This window comes from Maylandia zebra, linkage group LG18 (assembly GCF_041146795.1).
Source record: "Maylandia zebra isolate NMK-2024a linkage group LG18, Mzebra_GT3a, whole genome shotgun sequence".
NCBI lineage: Eukaryota > Metazoa > Chordata > Actinopteri > Cichliformes > Cichlidae > Maylandia > Maylandia zebra.
In genome coordinates, this window is record NC_135184.1 from 20,762,582 (window position 1) to 20,787,842 (window position 25,261).

A 25,261-nucleotide genomic window follows, 5' to 3' on the forward strand; every position below is an offset into this window, starting at 1 on the left:
AGGCTGGGCCAAGTAAACAATGCGCTCTTATCTCAGCGAGTGGGCTCTTAACCCAGACCACGGGAGCAAAATCGTAGCTTTCACCTCACACCGTTAACTCGCTGGAGAGGGTGACATCACCGTTCGCAGTGTCGAGATCAAGAGAGACGGAGAGGATGGTGAAAGACAAGAAAGAATGGAAAAACAAAAAGACGCAGAATGAAGAAGAATTAGGAGGCTGAATGAAAAAGCAAATTAGGGCACGCAGGTCAGTTCAGACAAAAAGAGGGAATTAGCAGATTCTGGGCAGATTGGCTGCTGAGCAGCTAACTGTGATAAGTGTCTGCTTGTCATACAATCTCATCTCGTTTCCATAACAACATCGTAATGGCCATTTTCAATCTGCTCTCGGTGCTAAACAAGTCTTCATTGTGAGAACTGGGTTCCCCGTTTACATCATTTTTATTTATTTATTTAATCCCCCCCTATTATGCGGGTAAATTGATTTTGAAATTGTGCCGCACTTTTCAAAGTTCTCAAAATCTGATTATCACTGTAGCTTTTTGTGAAAACAGCTGGAGTGCTTTCATAGTGAAGCTTGCTCCAAGCCCTCAGCAAATCCCCTGTTTTCACCACAGAGAAACAAATATTGGATGAAAACTCTTATCAGTCACGTCCCCTCTTTGCTCCCTGTTTGTCTGATATTTTCTGCTCCTCCATCTTTCAGGCTGCCTTTCTCCTTCCAAACATTCGACCCAAAGCTGTTCAGTTAGAAACTCGTATTGCTTCGGACGCCATCTGACAGGGAATCTCTTTCTCTTGAAGTGAAGCCAAGTCCAAGTACTAAATCTGTGTACAACAAATTCTTTGAAGTTTTTCTCTGTGTGATAACAAATCACACTGAGACTTTGTGCGATTGTGGGTGTATGCGTTCACGCATTGCATTATATATCCTTGAGTGTATGGGCATTTGATGCCATTGAGGCTCCACACTGGGAACATCTGAAGGCGTATAGCAAGTGAAAGCAGGAGAAGTAGTGCACAGAGCAAGCAGGCATAAACTAATAATACCACCACCCCCAGCATTTTAGTTGTTATGGTAATCCAAATTTAGTGGAGTTCTAATTGTAGGGTCCCTGGTTGCAACCTTTCAGTGCTGCCTAATCTCTTCCTCCTCTTAAAATAATACGCAAAGCCACAAAAAGCGTATAAAACTGGCCCAAAATTTGGGGATGTAACAAAATGTGACGTCAGCTTCACAAGTTGTGCACATTATATCTGGTCGCTGGTAGGGAGCCCCTGGTTGCTGGGATTGTAGTACATAACGGTCATTAGGCAGCGAGGCCTTTTGACAGTTCAGGAGGTTTGGGGAAGGTTCCGCTTGGTTGGTTCGGAGCTGCGCTGCAGATGGGCATGCAAAAAAAAAAAACCCTTCTGTTGGTTTCTTTGGATGCAAGCTTATCAGCGGGCAGCAGAGAGAGAGGCCTCCTGTGCTGTGCATACATCTGCGTGTTGACGGCGTGAGTAATGCACGAGGCAGCCGTACAAAAGAAGGTTTTTTTGTTGTTTTTTTCTTGTGCACACAGAATAGCCAGAAAATGTGGTTCATACTGGTCATTTTAAGGTACTCTCGCTTTGTTTTGTTGCACTCTCACATGAGGGGATGAAAAATTTGGAAGAAAACTGTAAGAGAGTTTCCTCCCATTTGTCCAAGTGCTGCAAACTGAGTGATTCTGATTCTTTCCGTCTAGTGTGCCTCGAGCCTTTTGAGGCCCTCGATTCAATAAGCCGACAGGCGATCAGACCTTACAGAAAAAACAAATAGGGTTAAATTAGGTTTGTTAAAAAGGACCATTTCTCCAGGGGCACCTTAATCATTAACATCTAAGGAGTATGGACGTCGTTTGTTCAGGTCGTATCAGGGTGAAGCTTAAAAATCTGTGATGGCTCATATTTTATTTTGTAGTCACAGAGCCAGCAGGGGCTGTCTTGTTGCCATATTTCAATCTGCTCAGTCAAGGACTATGGACTATGGACTCCCACAGTCCATAGACATGCAGGTTAGGTTAACTGGCAGTTCTCAACTGGCCACAGATAATAGGTCAATTGAGTGTTTTAAGTTTATAGAATAAAGTGCTGTGAATGCACTGTTAATATGTAATTTGTAGTAAAGAGGTTTGAATGGTCGGTAAAACTAGAAAAGCAGTATATTAATGTGAGTACAAGATCTCGAGTGCTTGGAAGGAGGGAACTGGACTCATCCAAGAGGCTTCTTCAGTTCTCAAACAACTGAAGTAGAGCGCAAGGTTTCTGCCCCTAGTAGAACCATCCCTTTGGAGGTGTTCCTCCTATTAATCACGTGAGTCATCACGTGACCCAAAGTGTGAAAAAAGGCGTTTGTCATTAACAGCATGGGGGCCGATACATAGCCTCACCCCACTATCATGAGAGCTATTGAGGTCACGTGTGTGAATCTGGGGCTGACTGCATGTATGCCTGATTTAGACTTCTGTGTGACGCTCCGTAGAGTCTACGTAATCGACATAAGTGCCTGACGTTGTCGCCGGCATTTGTGCAGGTATATGGGATATAGCAAATATCAAAAATTAAAACTCATATTGGCATATCAATACTTAATTTCTTTCTTTTTTAATTTGTCAGAAGGTTCAACAAACATTCGTTTAAAAAAACAAAACAGAATTTTTTCACAATTTAATTCACAGTTCAGGCTTTAAAGGTTAATTACCCTGTGGTCGTGCCCTGATGTGTTGCATGCTGTGCTAGCCAACAGAGCCCAATAAACTTTTTTCCCTCCTGCTCTTTGTTATGATCAGTTTTTGTCAAAGACAAATATATTTTTCCCTCAAATTTTTCCACTTCTTTGTACGTTCCTTCACATCCATCTAGAAATTTGCTAACATTTCTGAGCCCTTATAGTGATGCTATGATTGTTATTTCCTATACAGAGATAATGATCGTTAATTTCTGATTGATATATTCGAAAACTACAGTGGAAAAAGTAGCCAGATATGCACAGGATTCTTTCTTTCTCGAGTTTTGACACTCACTGCTGGAGCCCATTGCGAACTAAATCTTTACCTTGTTCCTAACCACATCAACACTTGAAAGAAAACACATATCCACAACAAAATGACTGAAATTTTTACAAAACTTAACAACAACAATGTATTCACAAATAATATCTCTATGCAACATTTCCTGCATTTTTACCACAAGTTGTTGGAGCATAAAGTGCAGTTTTCTGTCATTACGGATCCACAAAATACCCTTGCTTGCTTTGTTACCTCCTCCTGTGTGCATACGACCGTGAACCTTGATGATCTGTGTGTGATGTGCGCAGGTGCATTTGCGCCTTGCATGCCTTCACACACGTCTGCACTCACGCAGCCGATCGTGCTGCTTTTGCACTTGGCAGTTTGTTTTCACTCTCCGACTTGTTCTTTTTCGCTACAAATCAAAAGTCTTCATCGACCTTCAGCGAAAACAAACACTTCATGTTGCAACACCACTTACTCCAGTGCTTGTCTCAACCGTTTTGCAATGATGTGTAGATTTAATAATGTGAGCCAGGGTGTTGCACAACAGGAGCCCTGTAGCATGGAGCTCCACTCTGCCCAAAGACCAAACAAGCCCCCGAGGATAAGTACCACACAATCTCTCAGTTAAAAAAGCTAGGGAGTTTGCAGGGACTCGCTGCATTTTAATTAAAGGTCACAGCCGAGATGGCTTTCTGTAAGCACAGTGATTTTATTAAAGTGTTGCCTTGCAATGAAAACAATATTATCCTTTTCTCCTTAATAGCCTCTGTAATCACAAAGGGGAAGCAAAAACAGAAAGAAAGCACTGCTGCATGTGTCTAAATGCAGCACGTGCACACTGCAGCAATGCTCGCTGGCAGAGCCGAGCACATCTTCACTCTCGCCCAAAAAAACCCACCTATTAATCTCACAAAATGCTTTGAGATCAAAATATTTACACGTCTACGTTCAAATTTAAGCAAAGAAAAGAAAGCTTGCATGCAGCATGTGCTGTATTGAAACCACAGCCAGCCAGGTTTTTCTAGTTATCATGCTAGTTATCATATAATTCCCATGTTGCCTAACTCTCTAAAATCCACACCATACTGAATCAACCACTTCAGATCTGCCCACATGTTTTTCAATACAGGGTCAACAGCTTCAGTCATGTGCCCCTTCCTAAAATAGCTACTTTGTGTGAGATCCTCTACCCATCAGTCACTTGAGAGGCGTTTAAATTAACGAATAACAATCAAATGTAACAATGCAGGCTTCTAAAATCCCGTTTGTGTGAGTCTGATTGCAAGGCACGGAAAACGGAAAGAACCAACGCAATGTCGACACTGTCGGCCCTGTGGAAAAAACGAAGCAGGAAGTCGTGTCCAGACTCTGGCCTCTTTATTACGCACACAATCGCAAACTCACACACGAGCACACACACCACACAAGCCCCTGTAGGGAGCTGGCTGTCATTTCCCATTTCCCATTCTGTGTCATATAGAATGCGTTATCTGTAGAGGGCGTTTGATCTGCTTAGACTCGGGGCTTGGACTTGCAACTGCAAGCTCGAGTCTGTTGCTCGTGTCTCTTTTTGTCTCCTCGTAGCTCCCCGTCTCCTTATCTTCATTCATCACCTTCATCAGCGTTTTTTTTTTTCTTCCATGCAACTCTGCTGCATTTTTTTCCCTCCACACTTAATCTATTCACTTTTCGCCCCAAGCAAAAAGTGCATGATTTTATTTCCCTTGTTGTCCCGTTCACACAGAGTGTGGTTTTGATATATCCAGCATATGACCCGACTTTCTCCCCTGTGCAGAATTTTACAGATGGCACAGAAAGCAGTGGAAGCCGTGGAAATGGGTGTTGTCTAATCCCCATCAAGGTTGGCTCGCGTGGGCTTGCTTATTCTGCATTAATCCCCTGCCAGTGAGGAAGTTTATCCATTTACCCAAAACCTTGACAGTGTTTGTTGACAGTTATTGATTTGAACAATCCAATGTTGTTAAGAAAAAATGTATGTGACTTGAGAACCAAATGAGTGTTTCACTCTTCTACAGTAGGAGGCCATTCCTCAAAATGCTTCAGCTCAATAAAAAGCATAATATATCACACATTTGTTGATATATTTTTTCTTTGGCTAGAGATCTACTAAGAATAGAAAGGGCTACATACAGTAGGAGCTCACCGGATGCTCATAAGTGGTGACAGGTTTGTGTTGAGGGGGCGTCATCATATGACTCATTTGTCATTTTACTTCAAGGCTTCTTTTGGGGACCAATCAAGCATGAGGGGCCACTCTCGCTGCCTCGCAAATTTGTTTATGTGCAACTTGTGTTCAGACAAGCTGCTCTCTCTTTTACATGTTTATGTTACCATCTACTAGATTATATGTAAAATACAAAGCTGTATATTGTCTATTTTTAGTTTGCAAAGGCCATGCTGTAAATCTCCTGAGTCATTAGGCTCTTTGGAAGGTGCTGGCATCTACATCTGAGGCATGGACAGTTCTATTTCTGCTCTGTAGCAGGTTGTGTGGTTAATAAACCGTGTTTTCCAGCGCGCTGCTGCTGCTGCTGCTGCTGCTGCTTCCTGACGTCTTGACCACAACACTGCTAACTAGAAAGCAGTAGCAAGGCAGCTTCTCCAGCTGCTGAACATCAGTTTTTATTTTCTTTTGTTTGTTTGTTTGTTTGTGGGGGTTTTTTACCTTCTGATTAAGGCGGACTGTGTGAATTCGAAGTAGCACGCAAATGTTTCACATTGAGCTGCTGGAGGAACTCCAGATATGAAGTTAGCGTTTTGTTCAAGGACAGCCAGCTTTATTTGGGAATGGAATGTGCCTGCCAGCTTGTTTATAGTGGGGAGAGTATGCACGAATGATTCACTGCAAACATGAAAACATCATAAACGAAGATCCAAGGCAGATGCAGCCACAATTTGAAGCAGGTCCAAGCATTAGGTTGACACTTTAGCCAGAATTAATGGCAATAAACGCACCAATGCACATTCCTTAACATCAAGTGAGGTTTGTCCTCGATTGCCCCCCCCCCCTTCCCCAGGCCGACCAAACACACACAGAGTGAGTTAGTAACACACTTCTAAGCCACAGTCCAGCCCTTCCCCCACACTTTCGTGGATCATAGATCCCACTCCATAATACATCAGAGAGATGGAGGATCCAATATGCAAACTCCTCCACCATGTGAGAAATAAGAATGCATCCCACGATTTGTGACAGCAGTGAGATCTGTCTCCTGTCAAGCAGTTATGGCACATAAATTACTCAATACATCACTGAATTCACATATCGTCTTGTATACATGTAAACACTTTCATTTATATGTTTTACCCTTTGATCTTGGCAGCCGGGTCGAACTACTGACTCGATGACTGATGCTTCGCCATGCTGGACACCTAATTGAATTGGCTAAGGGCGCAGTTAGACAGCGCAGGCTCGAATTAGCCCGCCTTCATCTAGACAGGCACAGGCCATTAGTTGTCAGGCACAAGAAAACGACTGCTGGCATTTTTTACAGCCTCATTTGTTGTAATGAGTAAATGCCTGCAAAACAAGAACAGAAGGCACAATCCCCAGACCATAATTGGAGGTACTTTCTGTTCCTATTTTCACTTTTTCCCCCATCTCAGAATAAAGTGGTTTTGTGTATGTGCCCTTGATAATTCTGTCAAAAGACAATGACTCAATTTCACGACCTTCATGTAATTTCCCTTTGCAGGGTTTTCAATCCCCTTGTCACAGTTTTCTTTCACCAGCAGTGTACATCCATCACAGTGTGCAGAGACACCTGTGGCGTCTGGGGCGGAGAACATTCTGCTCTTGCAGTCATCGTCTGCGTTAAGCAATTAAATGCTCGCACCACATGAGTTCCCCTCACAGTTGGACTTGAAATGGTGCAGATTATAAAACTAAATGTGAAGTGCTGAGTTGAGACTCTGAGTGAAGTGTGGTAAGAAGCCTGATGTCTTAGTTTATCTTCCATGCTGATAATGAGAGTTGAAAGTGCCTTATTACAGTGCTAGAAATCAGCTGGATGTAATAGAACTGTTATCGAGGAGAAACTTTATTAGATACACCTTGGTAGTTTTGTGTTGAACCGGCTTTTGCCTTCAGAATTGTCTTAATTCTTTGTGGTATACTGTAGATGGAACAAGGTGCTGGAAACAATCCTCGGACATTTCTACTAAAACTTAAAGGTGCCTTTTTGGATTAAGGCCATCTGAGCACAGTAAACTCCTTGTCAAGTTTTTAAAAAGCAGTCTGAGATAATGTGGTGTCTGAGATAATGAACCAACCATCAAAAGATGGGTACACTGTGGTCATAAAGAGATGGATATGGTTAGCAACAATGCTCAGGGAGGCTGTTTATACTAAGGGGTCCAAAGTGTGCCAAGAAAATGTCCCCAACACACCAGGTGGTACACACCAGCAGCCTGAACAGCTGATAGAAAGCAGGATGGATCCATGCTTTCATGTTGTTTACAGCAAATACCATCTGAATGACACATCGGAAATTGAGACTCATCAGACCGGGCACTGTTTTTCTAATCTTCTGTTGTCTAGTTTTGATGAGCCCATGAAAACTCTCACCTCCGTTTCCTGTTCAGAGCTGACAGAAGTGAGTCAGCTAAGAACCTCTGCTGCTGTAGCTCATCTGTTCAATGTGTCATGCATTCAGAGGTACCTACCCTTGCATACATATCAGTTCAAATGCGTTTGGCCATTGTCCTAAGACCTGATCATTGATGCATTTTCAGCTGGAGAACTTCTGCTTATTGGGGATTTTCTCTCTTTCAGACCATTCTCTGTAAACTCTAGAGATGGTTGTGTGCGAAAATCTCAACAGATCAGAACTAAGTCACGAACAAGTGCCTTAAATCAGATTTCTGCTCAGTTTGAACTTCAGCAGGTTGTATTGACTATGCCTAAATGCGCCGCCATGACTGGCTGATAAGATAATATCAATAATTATCAGATGAGAAGGTGAACTTAAGGAAGTGGCTGGTGAGCGTATTACTGGGTCACATACAACTGTACAAGGTTCATAGGTGCTAGATTACTTAAGACAAAAGAAGGGTCACATTAGGCCGCATTAGGGAATGCAGATATGTCAGCCTCACTGTTTTAAAGCGAACAAAGACGCCTCCACTTCTAGAAAATAAAAGAAAAGTAAAAGGCCGGAGGTCTTAGAGGACTAAGGTGCCCCCTGAAATCTTGCAAAAGAAGACACTGTGTTTCAAATTAGAGGGGAGATGCAAAGGGCAACACTTGTCAAAAAGTGTCACAGTGAAAACAATATTTTTTTTATTTATCAGTGAAATACATTTCACGGTCCTTGAGGGCCTCCCTGTTCCTTCAGAGAACTGAAGCTCTGTATTGAGTAAATAAATCAACTGTCCTCCGACTGTAATCTCTCAATTATGATTCATGATCACCTGAGATAAAGGTGATTATCAGTTTAGGCGAATCGCCTCTTGATCCAGCATAACACACCACACCCTGCATTCTCAAATTCCTGCTCTATACTCTAAGTGCCCTAATTGCTGCATGTTATTTCATTTCAGCCTCTCGCCATGATTTGGAAGCCACACTGATTCTGTCCTTGTTTATGCAGAAATTTTTGGTTCATGAACTACAGGGGCACAGTCGACTGATGACATTTTAAGTCTAAATAAATAGTTTTCTTAATCGTGTTATTTCTTCATAGGAACCTGGGGAAATCTGGGCTGCGTGTCTCCTGTCTGGGGCTCGGTGAGTACAACTAATTAGCATTAGTAAATAATAAAAATCATACGAATCAAAGTGTCAAGTCGCCGCCTCCGTGTGCCTCGGCGTGTAGAGAGAGAACATAAGAGCTAAGCTGAAGGGGACAGGTATTTTTTCTTTCTTTTTATTTAATTCATTCATATAGTTTCACCCGTTTCTAAACCTCATGCATCTTTTATATGTACGGAAAGTCACGAGAGACAACAGAAAGCTGTTTGCAGAGCATTTTTCCTGTTAATATTTAATCAATAGCACTGGTTTCAGCAAACAAGTTGCTCAATTATCACATATATCCAACACACACCACAGGGTAAATACTCTCATTATGACTCATCTTGATAGGACTGTGTTCGTGCGTTAATGCCTATTGTGTGTGGGACAAGTTCCTTGAAAGGGGGACAAAGCGAAGGAGCGGTGCTGCCCAGGCCCAGCAGACAAACTGTAAATGATTACGTTAATCATAGTGATTTTTTACTTGTAGATTAAGCCACACCACAGCGAGCAGGAGGGAGGAGTAGTGAAGAGAATGAACATTCATCAGCTAAAGGGAATTCGTTTCCCTTCTTTATATCGGCAAGCCTGAGCTACACAGCAGTGCCCTTGAGCAAAACATTGATTCCTCCCTGCACCAGTTTTCTGCAGAGGAAAGGAACCAAAATAATATAATTTCACTGTGAGGATGAAAACACGTCATTTTAGCTTTTTTATTAGGATCAGTGGAAGTTTTGGAAATATAGTTATTCACTCTCTGGAGGGTTAGACGCTGAATCTAAGGGGCCTGTTATCTTAGTTTAGCACAACCACTGGCTTCATATAAGAGCTGAGCTTAGCCAGCTTGTGTTGTATTCAAAGACATACAACTGAGATGTTTTGGGGTTTTTTGCTTATTTGTTTGTTTTAAACTTGCTAGGAAAGTTATGGCTGATGTCATAGATCAGTTGGGAGGTAATGCCATTTTCTCATAGACTTCTATACAATTGGACACACTTTTTCAGCAACTAGGGGTTTTGGCTGCTGTTTGGCTGTTAGATTAACTGTAGGTCTAAGTATTGACGTCGCTGTCCTGTACCAGAGTACAACCATCTTTTATATAGGCTCTGTGAGTACAACAGGAAACAAGGAGAATATTTAAAGTATACAGAGCATTTCAGGTCTGGGCACAGTCCCCTTTTAGATGTTCTTTCCAGTGTTTGTGCAAAGCTACATTGACCAATAGCTGGTGACACCTTCACTATACTGTAAAGACACGGGTGATAATAACCCTCTCCTCAAACTCTTGGCAACAAAATGTTTTTCCTTAATGTGTTGGATACAGACGGTCAGACTGGGCTAATCACATTTTTATGCAGCAATGTAATGCATTACCGTGCTAAATATAGTAGTCACACTGCAGTTATAATTATGTTGTTAGTTTACAATGGCTCTTCAATTATCTGCACAAATGGTGAATAGAAAGAAAAATAATTTTTCTTCCAGCACTACAATCAGCTGACTTTTTTCGTGTACAGGGAGGAGGACAAAGGGGAACTTCTGAGAAGTGATGATATGAACATTATTATTTTTTATTTCAGAAAAGGACAAGAGGATGATGCAAACTGCATTCAGGATAGAAACAACTCCATTATTATTGCTAATGCTTAATGAAGTCAGCTAATGCTAATGGTACTGCGGTTGTGTCTTTTTGCAGAGGTATTTGCCTACAAAGAGGGATGAATGGTTAACAACTGGGGTGGAATAGGGAAGGGAATGATAGCAGAGCTCACCAGGAATCGAAGAACTGCAAAAAAAAACCATTAAAGATTAAAAAAAATCACTTCACTTCACCTCTTTCAATGTTAGAACTTCACTCCTCTCTGTGGCTAGCTGACAGAGCAACGCGCTAATCTACACAGACAGCATGCTAATGCAAAGCTAGCGAAGAACCATGCGTAGTATAAAAGATAGACGTAGCTACCGTGATGTCACTGCTGAGTCCAAAAACTGTACGGAAAATGTTTACAAAGGTCAAGACAGAAAGCTGTTTCGCATCAGCGTCTGAAGGACCAGAAGTCATTTTGCAACAAGATCTATTGCCATCTGGTGGCCTTCAGATAGAATGCAGGTTTAAGGTATTTCTAAACCGGCCTTAATTCAACCAGAAGCTATGTCTATGTTTTATATTTTATATTTTGTGTTAAATACTACAAGAAAGATATATAAATAAAATAAAAAAGTTTGTCGGATTCTAGTCCAAAGTTAACACTGTTACCTGGTAAGGCTACATGAAGTACGAAATACTGTAATAAATTACTTTTTCTGGTAGTAATTAAGTATGTAATGCGTTAAAAAAGGAAAAAGAAACAACAAATCATGCGTAATACATTACTTTCTTGAGTAAAGACCACTGGTTACAGATTCAGCTGCATTATTTCTTACATTACATTCATTTATTTTATCACCTTTCCTCTATAGAAAGGAGCACTGGTAATTTATTATTTGTCTCAATACAGAGTGTCTGAATAACTTAGTTTTGCAGCTGTGTTTTTAAAACTAACCTGCACGTAACAATTTAATTGATTTTTTTCTTCTTTTTGGTCCGTGCCAGTTTTAAAAAAAATCAGGCTGAGCCAACACCAGCCTGGTGTTATACTTCTGACGCATTTGGCTACAGATTTTACACCAGCTTTTCAATTATTTCTTATTAGTGGGCGATAGTGACAAGCTTTATGTGACAGGAGCAGGCAAGAGAAAACTGAGACAACAGATAAATTCTAACAATAGCTGTCTTCATCCTATACTAAAGAAGGACAGAGACTCTAAGGGTGTCTGTCTACAGTATAGACAAGATTACTGCACATCAGTGCAGTCCACAGATGTTTAATAGATTGCATACTGGATTTCACAAGCAGGGTGTGGATTATTCAGTTTTCATTGGTATAAAAGAAGCCTTTGTTCCCACTTCAGGAATCTGCTTCAGGTCAGCAAAACCAAGAATTTTATGCTTAAATAAAGTTTGGGGAATTGTTCTCAGTTCATCAGCCTTAATACAACATCTGCTATATATTAATAAATGTTTATGTTAAATGCTGTAAAAAAAGTATTTGCCCCCATTTTGATTTGTCACACTTAAATGTTTCAGATAATCAAAATCATCATTTATTCCAAAGATTGATGGTTTCATTTATTAAGGGGAAAATAGCTATCCAAATCCACCTGGCCCAGTGGGAAAAACTGATTACCACCCAAACCTAATAACTGGTTGTGTCACTCTTGGCAGCAAGAACTGCAGTCAAGCATTTGTGATTACTGACAATGAGTCTTTCTCATTTCTGTGGAGGAACTCTTTGCAGAATTGTTTTAATTCAGCCTCACTGGAGGGTTTTCAAGCATGAACAGATTGTTCAAGGTCATGCCAAAGCATCTCAATCTGACGTCCTCTGTCTGGAAATGGGACACTTCAAAACCTTCATAATCTTATTTCTTAGACATTCAGAGGTGGACTTGCGTGTGTGTTTACTGCTCAACCCAAGCAAGCTTGAGCTTCCAGACACAAAGTGATGGCCGGACATTCTCCTTCAGGATTTTCTGGTAGAGGAGGACAGAATTTATTCTGTTTCTGTTTCCATCATTTAATGCAAGTTGTCCAGCTCCTGAAGAAGCAAAGAAGCCCCAGACTGTCAAACTATGACCAACATATTTGACTGTTGGCAGGATTTGTTTTGTATGAAATGATGTATAAATTTTATGCATATGTAATGGGGATTTAACCTTTCAAAAATGTTCAGTTTTTATCTCATCAGTCCACAGATTATTTTCCTAAAAGTCTTAGGTGTCATCAAGTTGTTTTCACAAATGTGAGATGAGCCTTTGTGTCTTTTTTGATTAGCAGCAGTTTTCTCTTACTGCTGATCAAAAAAGGAGGACATTTCTGCACAGTCCCTCTCTTGTTTGAGACAAGTGAGGCCTGCAGTTCTTTTTGTTCCTTTTTGACCTCCTGGATGAGTCGGTCTGGCCTCTGCTGGGAAGGTTCACCACTGTTCCAGATTTTCTACATTTGAGGATAATGGCTCTCGCTGTGGTTCACTGAGTCCCAAAGCCTTGGAAATGTCATAGTAACCCTTTCCAGACCAATAGATGTCAGTGAAGTGTTTATCGACTGTTTTTTGACGTGTTGTTTTTTGAGACTTTTTGCTGACTTCACTTTGTCAGTCAGGTTCTATTTAAGTGATTTCTTGATCCAACAGGTGCCACAGTAATCAGCTCTGTGATACGGCAAGTGAAAATGAACTCAGCTTTTGAAAAACATGTGGTTAATCAAAGTTATTTCATGCTTTAACAAAGGTGGGGACATTTATTTTTTACACTTTGCCCTTAAATAAATGAAATCATAACTTAATAGCTCAGTAGGTAGAGTGGTGGCCCCATGATCGGAAGGTCGGGGGTTCAACTCCACTGAACGGCTACCCTGAGGTACCCCTGAGCAAGGTACCGTCCCTACACACTGCTCCCCGGGCGTTGCATTGGTGGCTGCCCACTGCTTCACTGGGTGAATGGGTTAAATGCAGAGGAACTATTTCCCTATGGGGACTAACACATACACATTACATTACATTAATTGCATTTTGTATTTATCATTATATTTGTTTAATGATCTGAAACATTTCAGTGTGAAAACAAGAAACGTGCAAATACTTTTTCATGGCACTGTAAGACAGAAAGGGCAGGCTTTGGTCAATCTAAAGATACAAATACTTGAATACGTGGCTTCTACTTATTAACTTGTTGCATTACATCGGTTACCTTGCTTATGTTAAGTGGAAAAAATCATGCTTAGATCAGGCTGTGGTATGACTCATTTCATTTACAAGTTTGAAAGCAACTATGTGCGCGCAATATCATAATGAGCACACAGGTAGTTCAGTACAAAATACTTTTGTTTTTTTACAGTGTAAATCATCTATTAAAGTGTGCGTGTTTTTGTGTGCTTGCGTGGTGTGCTTTTAACATGCCCTGTGTGCACCAACCTTTTGCAGAAACTAATCAGAAAAAGAAATATCCAGACAAATAATCACACATGAGTCCAAGTTGACTTTTCCTGTGAAAGTTTTTACTCTATGCTTCAGGAGATATGCAGGTTTGCAGTGGATGGATGGATAGATAGGTCTGCCGTTTAATGCAAACACACACAGGAACTCCCCCCAAACCCTACAACACCTCAAGGATCCCACCTAAAAACACAGTGCTTGTCGCTCTCCTTTAAACTGTTTTTAAACTGCAAATCTGTACACATGGCATAATGGAGTCATTTCTCTTTTAATCTGTAGTGACATTTGTCTGTGACGGCCTTAGGGCAGAAAGCATTTTGTCATGTCTCCATGCCAAAAATGTCAAATTATTAATTAGAAGACACTATGAGTGACTTTTACATGCAAAAGGTCGTCTATGTTGTTGTTTGTTACAAATATTTTACGATGACTTTCCCCCCACAGGAACATGGGTAACATTTGGAGGTCAGATCTCTGACGAGGTAAGACTTCATGTCAGATCCATCAATCAGCTGACACACCTCCTTTTCTCAGATTAGACATATAACTTGATCATTTTTCTATTAAACATTATATCCGTTCCCAATCTGCAGCATTTTCCTTTTTAAAGAATACAGAAAAAGATATTTGGGGTATTTAGAGTAGTTAAATCAGTAGCATCAGAGTAGCTTCGGCTACATTGTTTATTTACTCCTTAAATATGCAGTATTATTCATGCTCTATTTTAGACTCAGCTAGACCCAAATACAACAAGTAAGACCAAAAAACAATTTGTGGCCCCAATGGGAGTAATTTAGTGTAACTGGATATAAAATGGTGTGGGTGTGAGACCACAGTTATCATTCTGGTATCAATTTCCCAATATCACGGCAAGCTGCTACAGTAAGTCCCTCGTGGCTCTACCAAAGCCAAGTAATCAGATCCTATTTCTCTCACAGGATAAGCAAAAGACCTCTCCCAGTGTCCTGCTCTGGCCTTAGATGGGAGAAAATACTGAAGTGGGGACATCTTATCATTGCTTATAAAACACAAGGGCTAAGAGAGGCACAAACAAAACAAAATAAGAGCTTGGTACAGGCAGAGGAGGTCCTCACGACTAAACTGGCCTTTCAAACATCATCCTCTGAATAAAGAGCAAGAAGTAGGTCAAAAAGTGTGGGAAATACACTGCGCAGTAAACAGCTTTAATCAACAAGCAGACTGTACAGTTTCCTGGAGGATGTGCATTTCAACAGTAAACAGACGGACACTCCTTTCTTCAGGGAATTTCCCGCCTTTTTAAAGTGTAATTTGGTTATTATTTATAGAAGTGCCTTATGCCACACTGAGCTTCATGAGGAAACTTTTCTTGCCTGTGTCAGGTGGCAGAGCAGCTGATGACTATCGCCTACGAGAGCGGGGTCAACCTCTTCGACACAGCCGAGGTCTACTCCGGGGGGAAGTGAGTGATGTCTCCCATTTGTAATCACACTACTACTTTTGGTCCTGTTAGCTTTTTTCTTCCACAGGACAAAAGATGTTAACAAGGTTTAGGCCCTGACCAGGAATAATGCACCTGAGGAAGCCAAAAATGAAAGGTAGCTGTGACTCTAAAGTGATTTACATAATCTTATTCAACACTGGAGGCTCCGCATTATGTTCACAGCTCAATTTACCTCGCCTGGGCATCGTCTGTGTGAATAATGCGGAGCACAGTGGAGTTTTACGGGGATGAATATTCATTTTAAAGGTCGCTGGTGAAATTCAGGCGCACAGTACAGGAGGCATTTACCCATTATCTTGGGCTCCTTCTGATTTTTAATCAGGCATTCATGGTGCAGATTTGTGGCAGATAACACACTTACAATGCTGCAAGAGAACTGGAAGTCTGGGATCTAATCATATTATCTCTTGTGTTTTTCTTTACAGAGCAGAGATAATCCTGGGAAACATCATCAAGAAAAAGTGCTGGAGGTAAAGTGTTGTGTCTCAACAAAGCGAAAAGAATCCAAGAATGTGTTTTTGATTGCATATGCACTGTATCGCTGAACATACAGCATGCCAAAACGCAAACATCTCACAAACAGGTGTGTGTATATTAAGCACATGCCATTTAAAATTCACAGGCTTTAAATTGCTGCTATATGAGCATTCGCTCTTGTGAAAGGGTTTTCCACAAGATTTCGGAGCTTCGTTCCAGGGATTTTCAACCATTCAAGAGCATCAGAGTTAACAGGCACTGACATGGGTGATAACACCTGATTCACAGCTGGCACTTCAGTTTATCACAAAGGTCCCTCCACGTGGGAAACTGTCCTTGCATATGGAGCACTTACTTTTTGAAATATAAAAGAATTAAACAAAACTGTTGGCACCTAAAGCAGTCCCCATGCATCCTCATGGACTATAGCTTCAAGATGAGTCATTTCACCATCACTTGTCATTTTGAATCCAGATTTTACTGCGAAATTCCACGCTCATCGGCTACCGATTTGTCAGTCACAAGCTGGTAGCTTTTCCCGTAGACTTTCTACTGAGGTTTTGCAGACACAGCTTGTTGGCCATTTTGGACTTTTATGCTGAGAGTGCAGGATTAAATGACTAAGGCCCCAGTCACATAGGCCTAGAAGCCTTGAGACTGGTGAGTAACCATCTGGCAACCACCTGTCATGTGGGAAAAATTTGAATTCCCCAATTGGTTGCAAAAGGAAGCTGATGGCAGCTGGTGGGAAAATGACTGCTAAAGCCCCAGTCACACAGGTCTAGGGACCAGTCAATGGCCCCAATTTTTCCCTTGTGTCCCACCTCCCTGTAATTGCCTTGGTCACTAACAGCTGCAGTCATCTACAGTTTGGATGGAAGTGACGGCCAAATACTGTCTAGCTAGTCTCTCAGCATAAAAGAGTGACACAAACAGGAAAAGTTTCATCTTTTGACACATGTTGGCTGCAGCTCTGGGCAACAATTTTTACTAAGAAGGCAAACCTTCTCCATTTCTGGAGGATTTGTTCTACCACTTGGCTAGTAATTAGCGAGATGTTTTCATAGATAAACATGAAAACATAAGCATCCTTACTGCTACTGTAAATGTCCTGATATTATCCCAGTATAAGCATGTTTTGAGGTTTAGCATTTAATACCTAAATCTGCTAAAATATACCGATGAGCAAGTGTTGTTAACTTTGTAGGAACCTATAGTTGCAAACCAAAATAGTGCAAAAAGATTAGGTAGAAAGTAATTGTTATTATTTTCTTCCTTATTCCTTCAGTTGAATTGCAGCCCCTCAGTTCTATCCTGGGACCCTTGTTGTAAATGATTTCAAACATGCTTTTAGTGGAGGTAGGCATGGTTAGCGAACCACATGAAGCAGCCTAATAATTCTGGTGTACAAAATGCACAAAATGTTTGTGTTTATCTGTTTTCAAGCTTTGTGTATTGGTGACATTAGTTAGTTCAATGTTGAGAACATGCATCCATGCCTCCCACGTTAAGTGGAAAATTTTCAAGCAACATTAATTCACTTGATATATTATATAAATCAATTCATTAAATGAAAGTGTAAACTTGACAAATTTGCTCATGTCAAATCAAAACAGATGCTGGTGAGCGTGAACTGTAGCTCCACCACAGAAAACATATATTCCGCTCTGCTGCATGCACTGCCGAGAGAAAACCCAGTTATGCGCGTCACCCCTTTTAACTGCTCACGCCAGCTCTCTGCCCGACCTCACCTCAGCTGTGGACCTGTTTAAATTATTGATCATTCAAGCATGGCGGGTGGGTTATAGTGAGGGAGCTGTCTTGCTAGAATTCAAAGAAAAAAAGAGTCACCCTGTGGTCATTATACTCTATGACTTACTCGATGTTTGAAGTGCAGTGTAGGATGGAAGGCAGCTGACATAAATATAGTTGATTGCACTGATTTGTACACATAGGCAGATTTCATCATGCTCACATGCAGGTATGGTCATATACATATCATCTTTTTGAGAACACCTTTTTTTAATGGTCTTTTGATGCGTCTGACGGTCTTCCTGCAGGAGATCCAGTCTGGTGATCACCACAAAGCTGTACTGGGGAGGAAAGTAAGTATGTGTTCATACATATTTATCCATGTGTCCAGCAGGTGGGTTTTCTTTCTCAGACAGTCAGGCCATCTCACATACACGAGCCTATTCTTTAAAACGTTGCCTCCAGCTGCAGCGAGCGTGACACAGATGACACAGAGCGCAAGGACACAGATGTGGAGGACAAAATGACAGCATGTCTCAACCCCTTTTCCTTACTCTTCTAGCCACCCTCAGCTTTCTTGCCAAACTGCCCAAAGTCATAGCTGCTTCTGCTGTCACGCTAAAATATTCTCAGTCTGCATTAGTAGCCATCTGTATCTAAAAGTCTTCTGGCCATGGGTACATCCACGTACTGTTTGACTATTCTTACACGGCTAAGAACACTAGAGCCAAGCCTCAATTGTGTAAATTTAATTAAAACTCATCCTCTCTGAATTCTGTCAAGGTATTTCAAATCTCTCCAACACAGATGGATTTAAAGAACAACTGCTTAACCCCCAGCTGAGTGAGCTACGAGACTGTCTCACAGCTCGCTTGTCAAACATCAGTTCACCCCAGGATGCCTGGATATTTGCAAGATTCATATTTCCTCTCTATGGCGTTTCTTCAGTCTTTTGCACAAAAAGTAACAATAACATGGAGGAAGGATGGCATGCATTGTGTTTGAAGTGCGTTTATATCCCATAAGCACTCTGGAAAAACCATAGGAAACAGGGAGGAAGAAAACGAAAGTGTGAAATGAAGCAAGGCGAGAAGTAAGGCAAGTCGCGGGCATCTGAACAAAAACAAACACGCTGGAGCAGAAACAGACGAGAGGAACAAAGTGGAAAAGGAAAATGCAGGGGTGGGGAAAATCTTTAAGTGCCTGAGTAAACACAAGTGAGCCTACAGACAAGTCATTGGAAAGCAGTTAGCGCCACTGTTACCAGTGTCATTTCCAAATGAACCAGCAGCTGTTTTTAGCAAAACAACTCCCAGAAATGATGTGTGGGCTACACTACACACTTAGCAATGCATGTCTGACAATTTATCAACCAGCTGAACATAGTGACGCATTTAATATCTATATTCCTAAACTGGGGCAGCACGGTGGTGTGGTAGTTAGTGCCACTGCACTCACAGCAAGACGGTCTTCTGTGTATAGTGTGTGCATCTTCTCTCCATGTGTGCATGGGATCTCTCCAGGCACTCTGGCTTCCTCTCACAGTCCAAAGACAAGCATGTTAGCTTCATTGGTGACTCTAAACTGGCAGTCTCTATGGGTTAGCCCTGCAATAGCTTAGCGACCTGTCCAAGGAGTAATTCGCCAACCAAACTATGACAGCTGGGATAGGCAAAAGCCCAACGGCTACTCTGAATAAGATATGTGGAGGAAGATGGATGGATCCTTAAAAATTCCAAACAATAAGTAAAAATACACAGTAAGAATATAAAGTTGAGTTTAAGCAAATGTAAAAATGCTACAGTTGTCTTAAGGGAACATGTACATATGCATCAAAAGTGCAGATTGTCTCCTTTCAGAATTGTACTAATTCTAAAATACTGATACATCCACGTGAAAGGAGCTTTATGTTATCCCGACTCACTGCAAAACTTGCAGAGCAATAGGTGGCTGCAGTGTCATAACACTGTATCACACAGTGTTATGATGCAGTCTAAAGTTGAAAATGGAATAAGTGTTGCATAAACTACAAGTACTGCTATATAAATATAATACTGAGTAGTGCTGCAGTCAAAGAAAATCATAGACTGAAATCAGACAAACGAGGGAAAAACTCTGCATGCTATCTCTAAATTACTTTGTGCGCTGATTGCAATTTACCTGCTGGCCTTATTGGTCTAAACAAGTCCTAAATAGGCACAGAAAAATCAGGCATTTGCTTCTGTGCTCAGTGAGAAGCCATGAGAAAAATCAGAGGTGATCAGGACAAACACTGCAAACAAACTGCAAAGTTTGTTCTGGAGCTGCTTCAATTCGCGAGAGCTGTGAAGTAATGAAGAGTATGCGCTGACACCCCTGACATGTACTTCTTTCCCTCCTGTTGCAGAGCGGAGACAGAGAGAGGCCTCAACAGAAAACACATCATTGAAGGTAACAAGTCAATTTCCTTCCCTCTGCTTTGTCCTTCACATCACCCCACCAGTCGGAGCCCCGCTGCACTCCTCTAATCTCCCTCTTTTATCTCTTTTCTTCATCCCTCTTTGTTCCAGCCTCCGTCGCTTCTCGCCTTTTTGATATGAACACAGCTGAATTTGAAAGCCGTACTAACCAGTGGTGCATTAGGCACTCGCAGATGTATCGTCTTCTTGTAATACCTCCACAGGTGTCTGTCTAGGAAACTGTTGCATCATTTAATAGTGCTGTCCAGACTGTCTCCCCTGTCAGCCCCTTTAAAAAGAGCTAGGGCCTTGATGAGACTCATAACAATAAACTTTAGCTCTCATACCCTTGGCTCGATCCACCCCGCTTCCCAAACAATTTGCCATCCGATTCACAGCGCAATGCACCTCCTGCAGTGACTCAGCTCTCTGCCACATTATTAACATTCACTGCAGCTGCAGAAACTCTCCCCCAAACGAGAAACGGGGAATGCGCTAAGAAAGGGTTGGAAGAGAAGGACAGAGAGTACAAAAGAGAAAATGGGGTGAAAGCCAACATCAGAGAGGGGAAGCATAAGCGGTATTAGCAAAGATGAATCCATTTGGCTGTCCATGTAATTGTAAGAGAAAGGTGCAGCATCCCTGCCATAAGTGGAGAGGAACATTTCATCAAAGTCTAATAAACTGACTGAGCGAAACATCTGCTGCCATCATCTTCCTCACTACAGGCTGCCACAGCAGGCCTGCCATTTGACTGGACTGAAGTGATGTTCAGGGGTGTATATGATAGGGTGTAAAAACCTAATGATCAGCGAAAGAGAGAGCCGCAGAACATTTTCTTGCATCAATGTGACGATGCAAGAAAAATCAAGGTCTCTTTAGAGTCATCCTCACAGGAAAAAGACAGCTTCAGCATTTTATAAGGCTCTTTCACAGAAAACACAATTGAAGGCATTCTTCTATCCCAGATGCCAATACAGTAGCTTTGTTGTTCCACATCTTTTTTCCCGATCCAAAAATAGACTCCTTTCACAGCCAGTGAACTCCTGCTAATCCACGAGACAGCAGAAACCTCTCGTGATGACGGTGCAGGCTCAGATTAGGATCCGTGTAATGGGTGTTTCTGGGATTGTGGGAGTGCAAACGACAGAAGAAGGAATAAGTGACTGTGATGGTAGGAGGGAGAGTATAACTCTCAGCTGGGATTAGTGGGTGATGATGAAGCCTGTGGTACTAATCTGCCACGCACACACGCGCTTACTCAAAAGCGCGAGAGTGTCTTTTGCCTCGACTCCCTGTTACTCTCCTGTCGTCTTGTGCGACAGTCTCTTGTGTGCGCTTTTCTTCTTTCATCTGGTCTTCTGTGTGTGTGCGTGAGTGGAGGCCGATCTGCTCGCAATACTTTGTTGCCGTCACTTATCCTCTCCTCAGCATACAGTGTTACTCCTCTAACAAATACTGAGTGCGACCTTTCCTCTGATCCCTCGTCTTTCTGATCAGGCTCTAGGCTTTGAATTGTTTGGTTCCTCCACCAGCTGCCAGCAGCATTTATTTATGTAACAATAAGAAAGGATTGCACAGGTGTTTTTTTTTTTTATCTAAGAGAAGGTGCCTGCGAGCTTGGTTTGACAGTGATTAACTCTGAAAATAGTTCTGAACCTTATAAATTACAATTTTGAATCAAAACTGATTCCTGTTTCTGCAGTGAAAATGGTGGCAGGTGCATAAAACTTACAGCTGAGTAGTTGTGACAGTAATTAAATTAGAAAATATGTATTGATTACAGCTATTCCTGTGAAGTGAGCAATGTGTTCTATACATCTTTTATATGCATGTTTGATTTTTAGAAATCAGAGTAAAGTGCTAAGTAAAGCTATCAAACTTTGTGAGTGAACAGCATTGGCATCTTCATTCACTGTCACGCTGAAAATATAGCCACTGCCAATCAGATGCCAGATGATATTGCACTGTGGATAAAAATCACAGTGCTGTCAGTTTTGGTAAGTTTTACAAAATGAAGTGAAATGAATTCCCAAACCATGACTGAGCTTCCAGCGTGTTTTACAGATGCCTGTAAACACTCACTGTTACACCTCTATCCTGATGTCCTCCATACAAAGTGATGATGGTTTGAACAGAAAGTTTGGATACACTCTGGATTTACTCCATAAGACCTGTTGCTACTGATTTTCAGATATATCATAGCCTTTTCTCCCCATTTCCCATCTTGGCAGCCACTCTTCCACTGAGTCTATTTCTGACCGGACATGACTTTCAGATACTGTTCATCTGCTGTACAGTTTAATACATAATACAGTTTTATGTCTGTGAAACTGTTATCTTTGGCATTTTTTTCTAGATTAAACTAAAGGAATTGGAATGTGTATTCATAATATGTATTTTTGCAGTAGGCTGCTAGAACCAAAGTGCCAGAAGATATAGTTTAAAATAATTCATGTGTTACATGTAGACACCATACTAATTCATCTTTTGAGTTAGGTCCCCCTTTTAATGCCTGTCAGCTAGTCTGCGTTAGTTCCATGTTTGTGTGTTCATGTCTTTTGTTTGGATCTTTAATCTTTTCTTGTTTTGGGTTCTGGTTGGACTTTGTCATTCTTTGGGTTCTGGATTCTGCTTAGACTTATTTCTGACTACCTGTGTCCTGCATTTGGACCCACATCTCTTAATTACCAGCCTGTTAAGCCCTGAAGTATAACGAATCAGCATTTTCATTTATAAAAATTTTCTTTCAAACATCATCTTTTCTTATTTTATTAAAACAAAAGGGCAACAAAAACATCCAAAGGTTTAACTATGTGAATCTTGACACTACAATGTGCCACTAAGATTATTGATATAAATTATGGCTTATTCCAATCATCTGTTTAGCACTCATGCTCACACTGTCAATATTTACTGGAACATACAGAGTACTACCATAGCTAATTATTATATTACTGCAACTGGAGCTGACTTCTGCTGCAGCAAGTCAGGATGACGGCCATGACGAAAGCAAATTAACAAAACTAAAAACGAAAACTGAGCCGTGTCCTTTGTCTTTAAATGGCCACAAAGCCTCCTCGAGCTGGATCAAAGCTGCAGCAGGCCAGATGCAGCTGGAAGGCTCTGAGTCACATGTGGCCAACTGTCACTTTGTCATGTTTACGAACATGTTGAGCTCAAACCCCCCAGGAGCCACTTCACCTTATTATTATTGTTTTTGCCTTTTACCTGACATAACTGTGACTTTTGAATGCATTTGAATATCCCTTGTTCTTTTGAAGCTGGCACCCCTACCAGCTAAGCATGTCGCTGTCGCGGTGTTGGCTAAAAAGTGAAACTAAAAAATGATCTCTCTTTTCTGCAGATGTAGGTCACACTCTATTTATCCTTGCACATGCCCATTTATTTCACCATTATAAGAAGGACACCCAGGACTCATGGTTCCTATTAACTGTCTTCTTTTATTAGAACCCAAACCTCTCTCTCTAAACCTGGCTTATGTCTTCTCACTCTAGGTTTAAAGGGCTCCCTCCAGAGGATGCAACTCGAGTATGTGGATGTGGTCTTTGCCAACCGGACAGACACCAATACCCCCATGGAGGGTAAGTGATTGCCAACCCAGACTTCATGGGGCTGTTGGGGGGGAGTTGAGCCAGCGACAATACATGTTGTTCTGTAACATGAGAGGGTGAGAAATTCTGATGAAGCCGCTGCCCGTACTGGACCGGCGGCCTTTGGCTTTGACCAAAAGGGGGGTTTGTTTTTGCGGTCAGGTTTATGTGTTTTTCCTCTGACATATCCCCGAACATATTACAAGTAATATGACAATCTTTCCTCGTCTCTCTTCCCTCTATTTTAGTCCACCAGTCTCCCTCTATTTCTCTTCTGTCTCAGCGGGATCGCTAGCTTCCACAGGGTCTCCAAACTGCACCCGCTCCCAGCCCTCCCTGCTCTTCAGAAGCAGGATTATCCGGCCCCTATGGGGGAAGCTGGTGTATTTTTGGGTTGGTCTCACTAGATACAAGCCCTACTGAGTGCTATTTTTCTTTAACGCTCTTGCGCTTCCTTTCCCACACATCTACCTTATGTTACCACCATTTATTTCTTTTAGACACTTCCAGTTTCTTACTCTATTATCTCTCCCTTGCCATGTGGGCATCACAGATACTTGAGCCCCTTTTCTGTCTTTCCACACAAACTCTCAAACCACAGGTAGTATTTGAGTGAAAGGATGGAGGCGCACTGATCTCACTGAAATATTTTCCATTCTTTCCTCTTTACCCCCCTCCTCCTTCCCCCTTCGCTTCCACCCGTGGGAGCCAACAGACTGTGGGAGGCCTGTCTGTCATAGCGATCGTTCCAGGGTCCTTGCTGTCACTGGTACCAGTGGCTGGTGACTAGCAGGCAGACCCCGCAGCCTTCTCTATCAAACCTTTTAGTCTTTTGCCCCCTGCAGATGAAGTCTCTTCAGCTCATGTCAAGAACTGTGATCTGATTGAGAGTCTGACAAGATGATAGGAAGTGAACAGAGAGAGAGACGTCAGCTGAAAAATATATCCTGACAAATGTAAAGCAGGCAGGCTTTTATCACCTCTGCAGCACATTTGGCCCATTAGTCAGCGTGAGAAATTGGTCTTGTTTGCTTCATAATTTAATACAAAGGAGCATGGCTACCCTTCTAAATCATTGTTAGGGTATCAGTCATCCTTAAAAACTTGAGAGTGAGGGAGCGAGGATGAACCTCGTGCATGAAGGGACTGTTTAGCAGATCTCTCCGTGACTGACACTCCAACATCATGCTGCTAAAGCCTTAACTGCGTTAACAGCAAAAACACCAAACAGCAAAACAGCACTGTAGTTTCAAATATGCCACTGAACAGGTGAATCTGCATCCATCTGCGTTTGCATTTGTTTTTGTGACTTTAACTGCTTCCGACTTTGTGTGAGACAGCTTGCGTCCCCGTGGGGACCAAAAAAGTGATGTCATGGCTGCAGAGTCTGCCTTTGTTATAATCATTGCTTTTCTTCTTCCATCGAGTCATGCTTTTCTGCACCCGTGTCATCTCCCTGCTTGTTCTTTTGTCTTTTTCTTTCTTTCTTTTTGGCTCGTATCCAGTCCAACAGCAGGGACAGACCAAGTGCGTGCTGCAAATATACAACTTCTTCCTTCACGGAAGACTCTGTCTCCCCTTTCTCTGACTGCTCTTTACTAGAGCAGCTGTCAAAGTGATGAGACGCTATGTGAGTTTTTCTCCAGCTGAATATGACAAGAAGGTTCTCGA

General features: G+C 41.7%; 1 protein-coding gene across 3 annotated transcripts in view; it reads left to right on the forward strand.

Moving 5' to 3' along the window:
* Window positions 1–25,261, forward strand: part of kcnab1b (potassium voltage-gated channel subfamily A regulatory beta subunit 1b) — a 43,790-nt gene that overhangs the window by 11,594 nt on the left and 6,935 nt on the right. For all 3 annotated transcript variants that reach the window (XM_012916683.3, XM_004542582.3, XM_014412255.3), the window contains 7 exons: window positions 8,744–8,787; window positions 14,271–14,308; window positions 15,188–15,267; window positions 15,735–15,779; window positions 17,847–17,891; window positions 19,925–19,968; window positions 23,495–23,581. In XM_012916683.3, coding sequence (XP_012772137.1) covers window positions 8,744–8,787; window positions 14,271–14,308; window positions 15,188–15,267; window positions 15,735–15,779; window positions 17,847–17,891; window positions 19,925–19,968; window positions 23,495–23,581 — 383 coding nt within the window. The remainder of the gene's footprint in view (window positions 1–8,743; window positions 8,788–14,270; window positions 14,309–15,187; window positions 15,268–15,734; window positions 15,780–17,846; window positions 17,892–19,924; window positions 19,969–23,494; window positions 23,582–25,261) is intronic.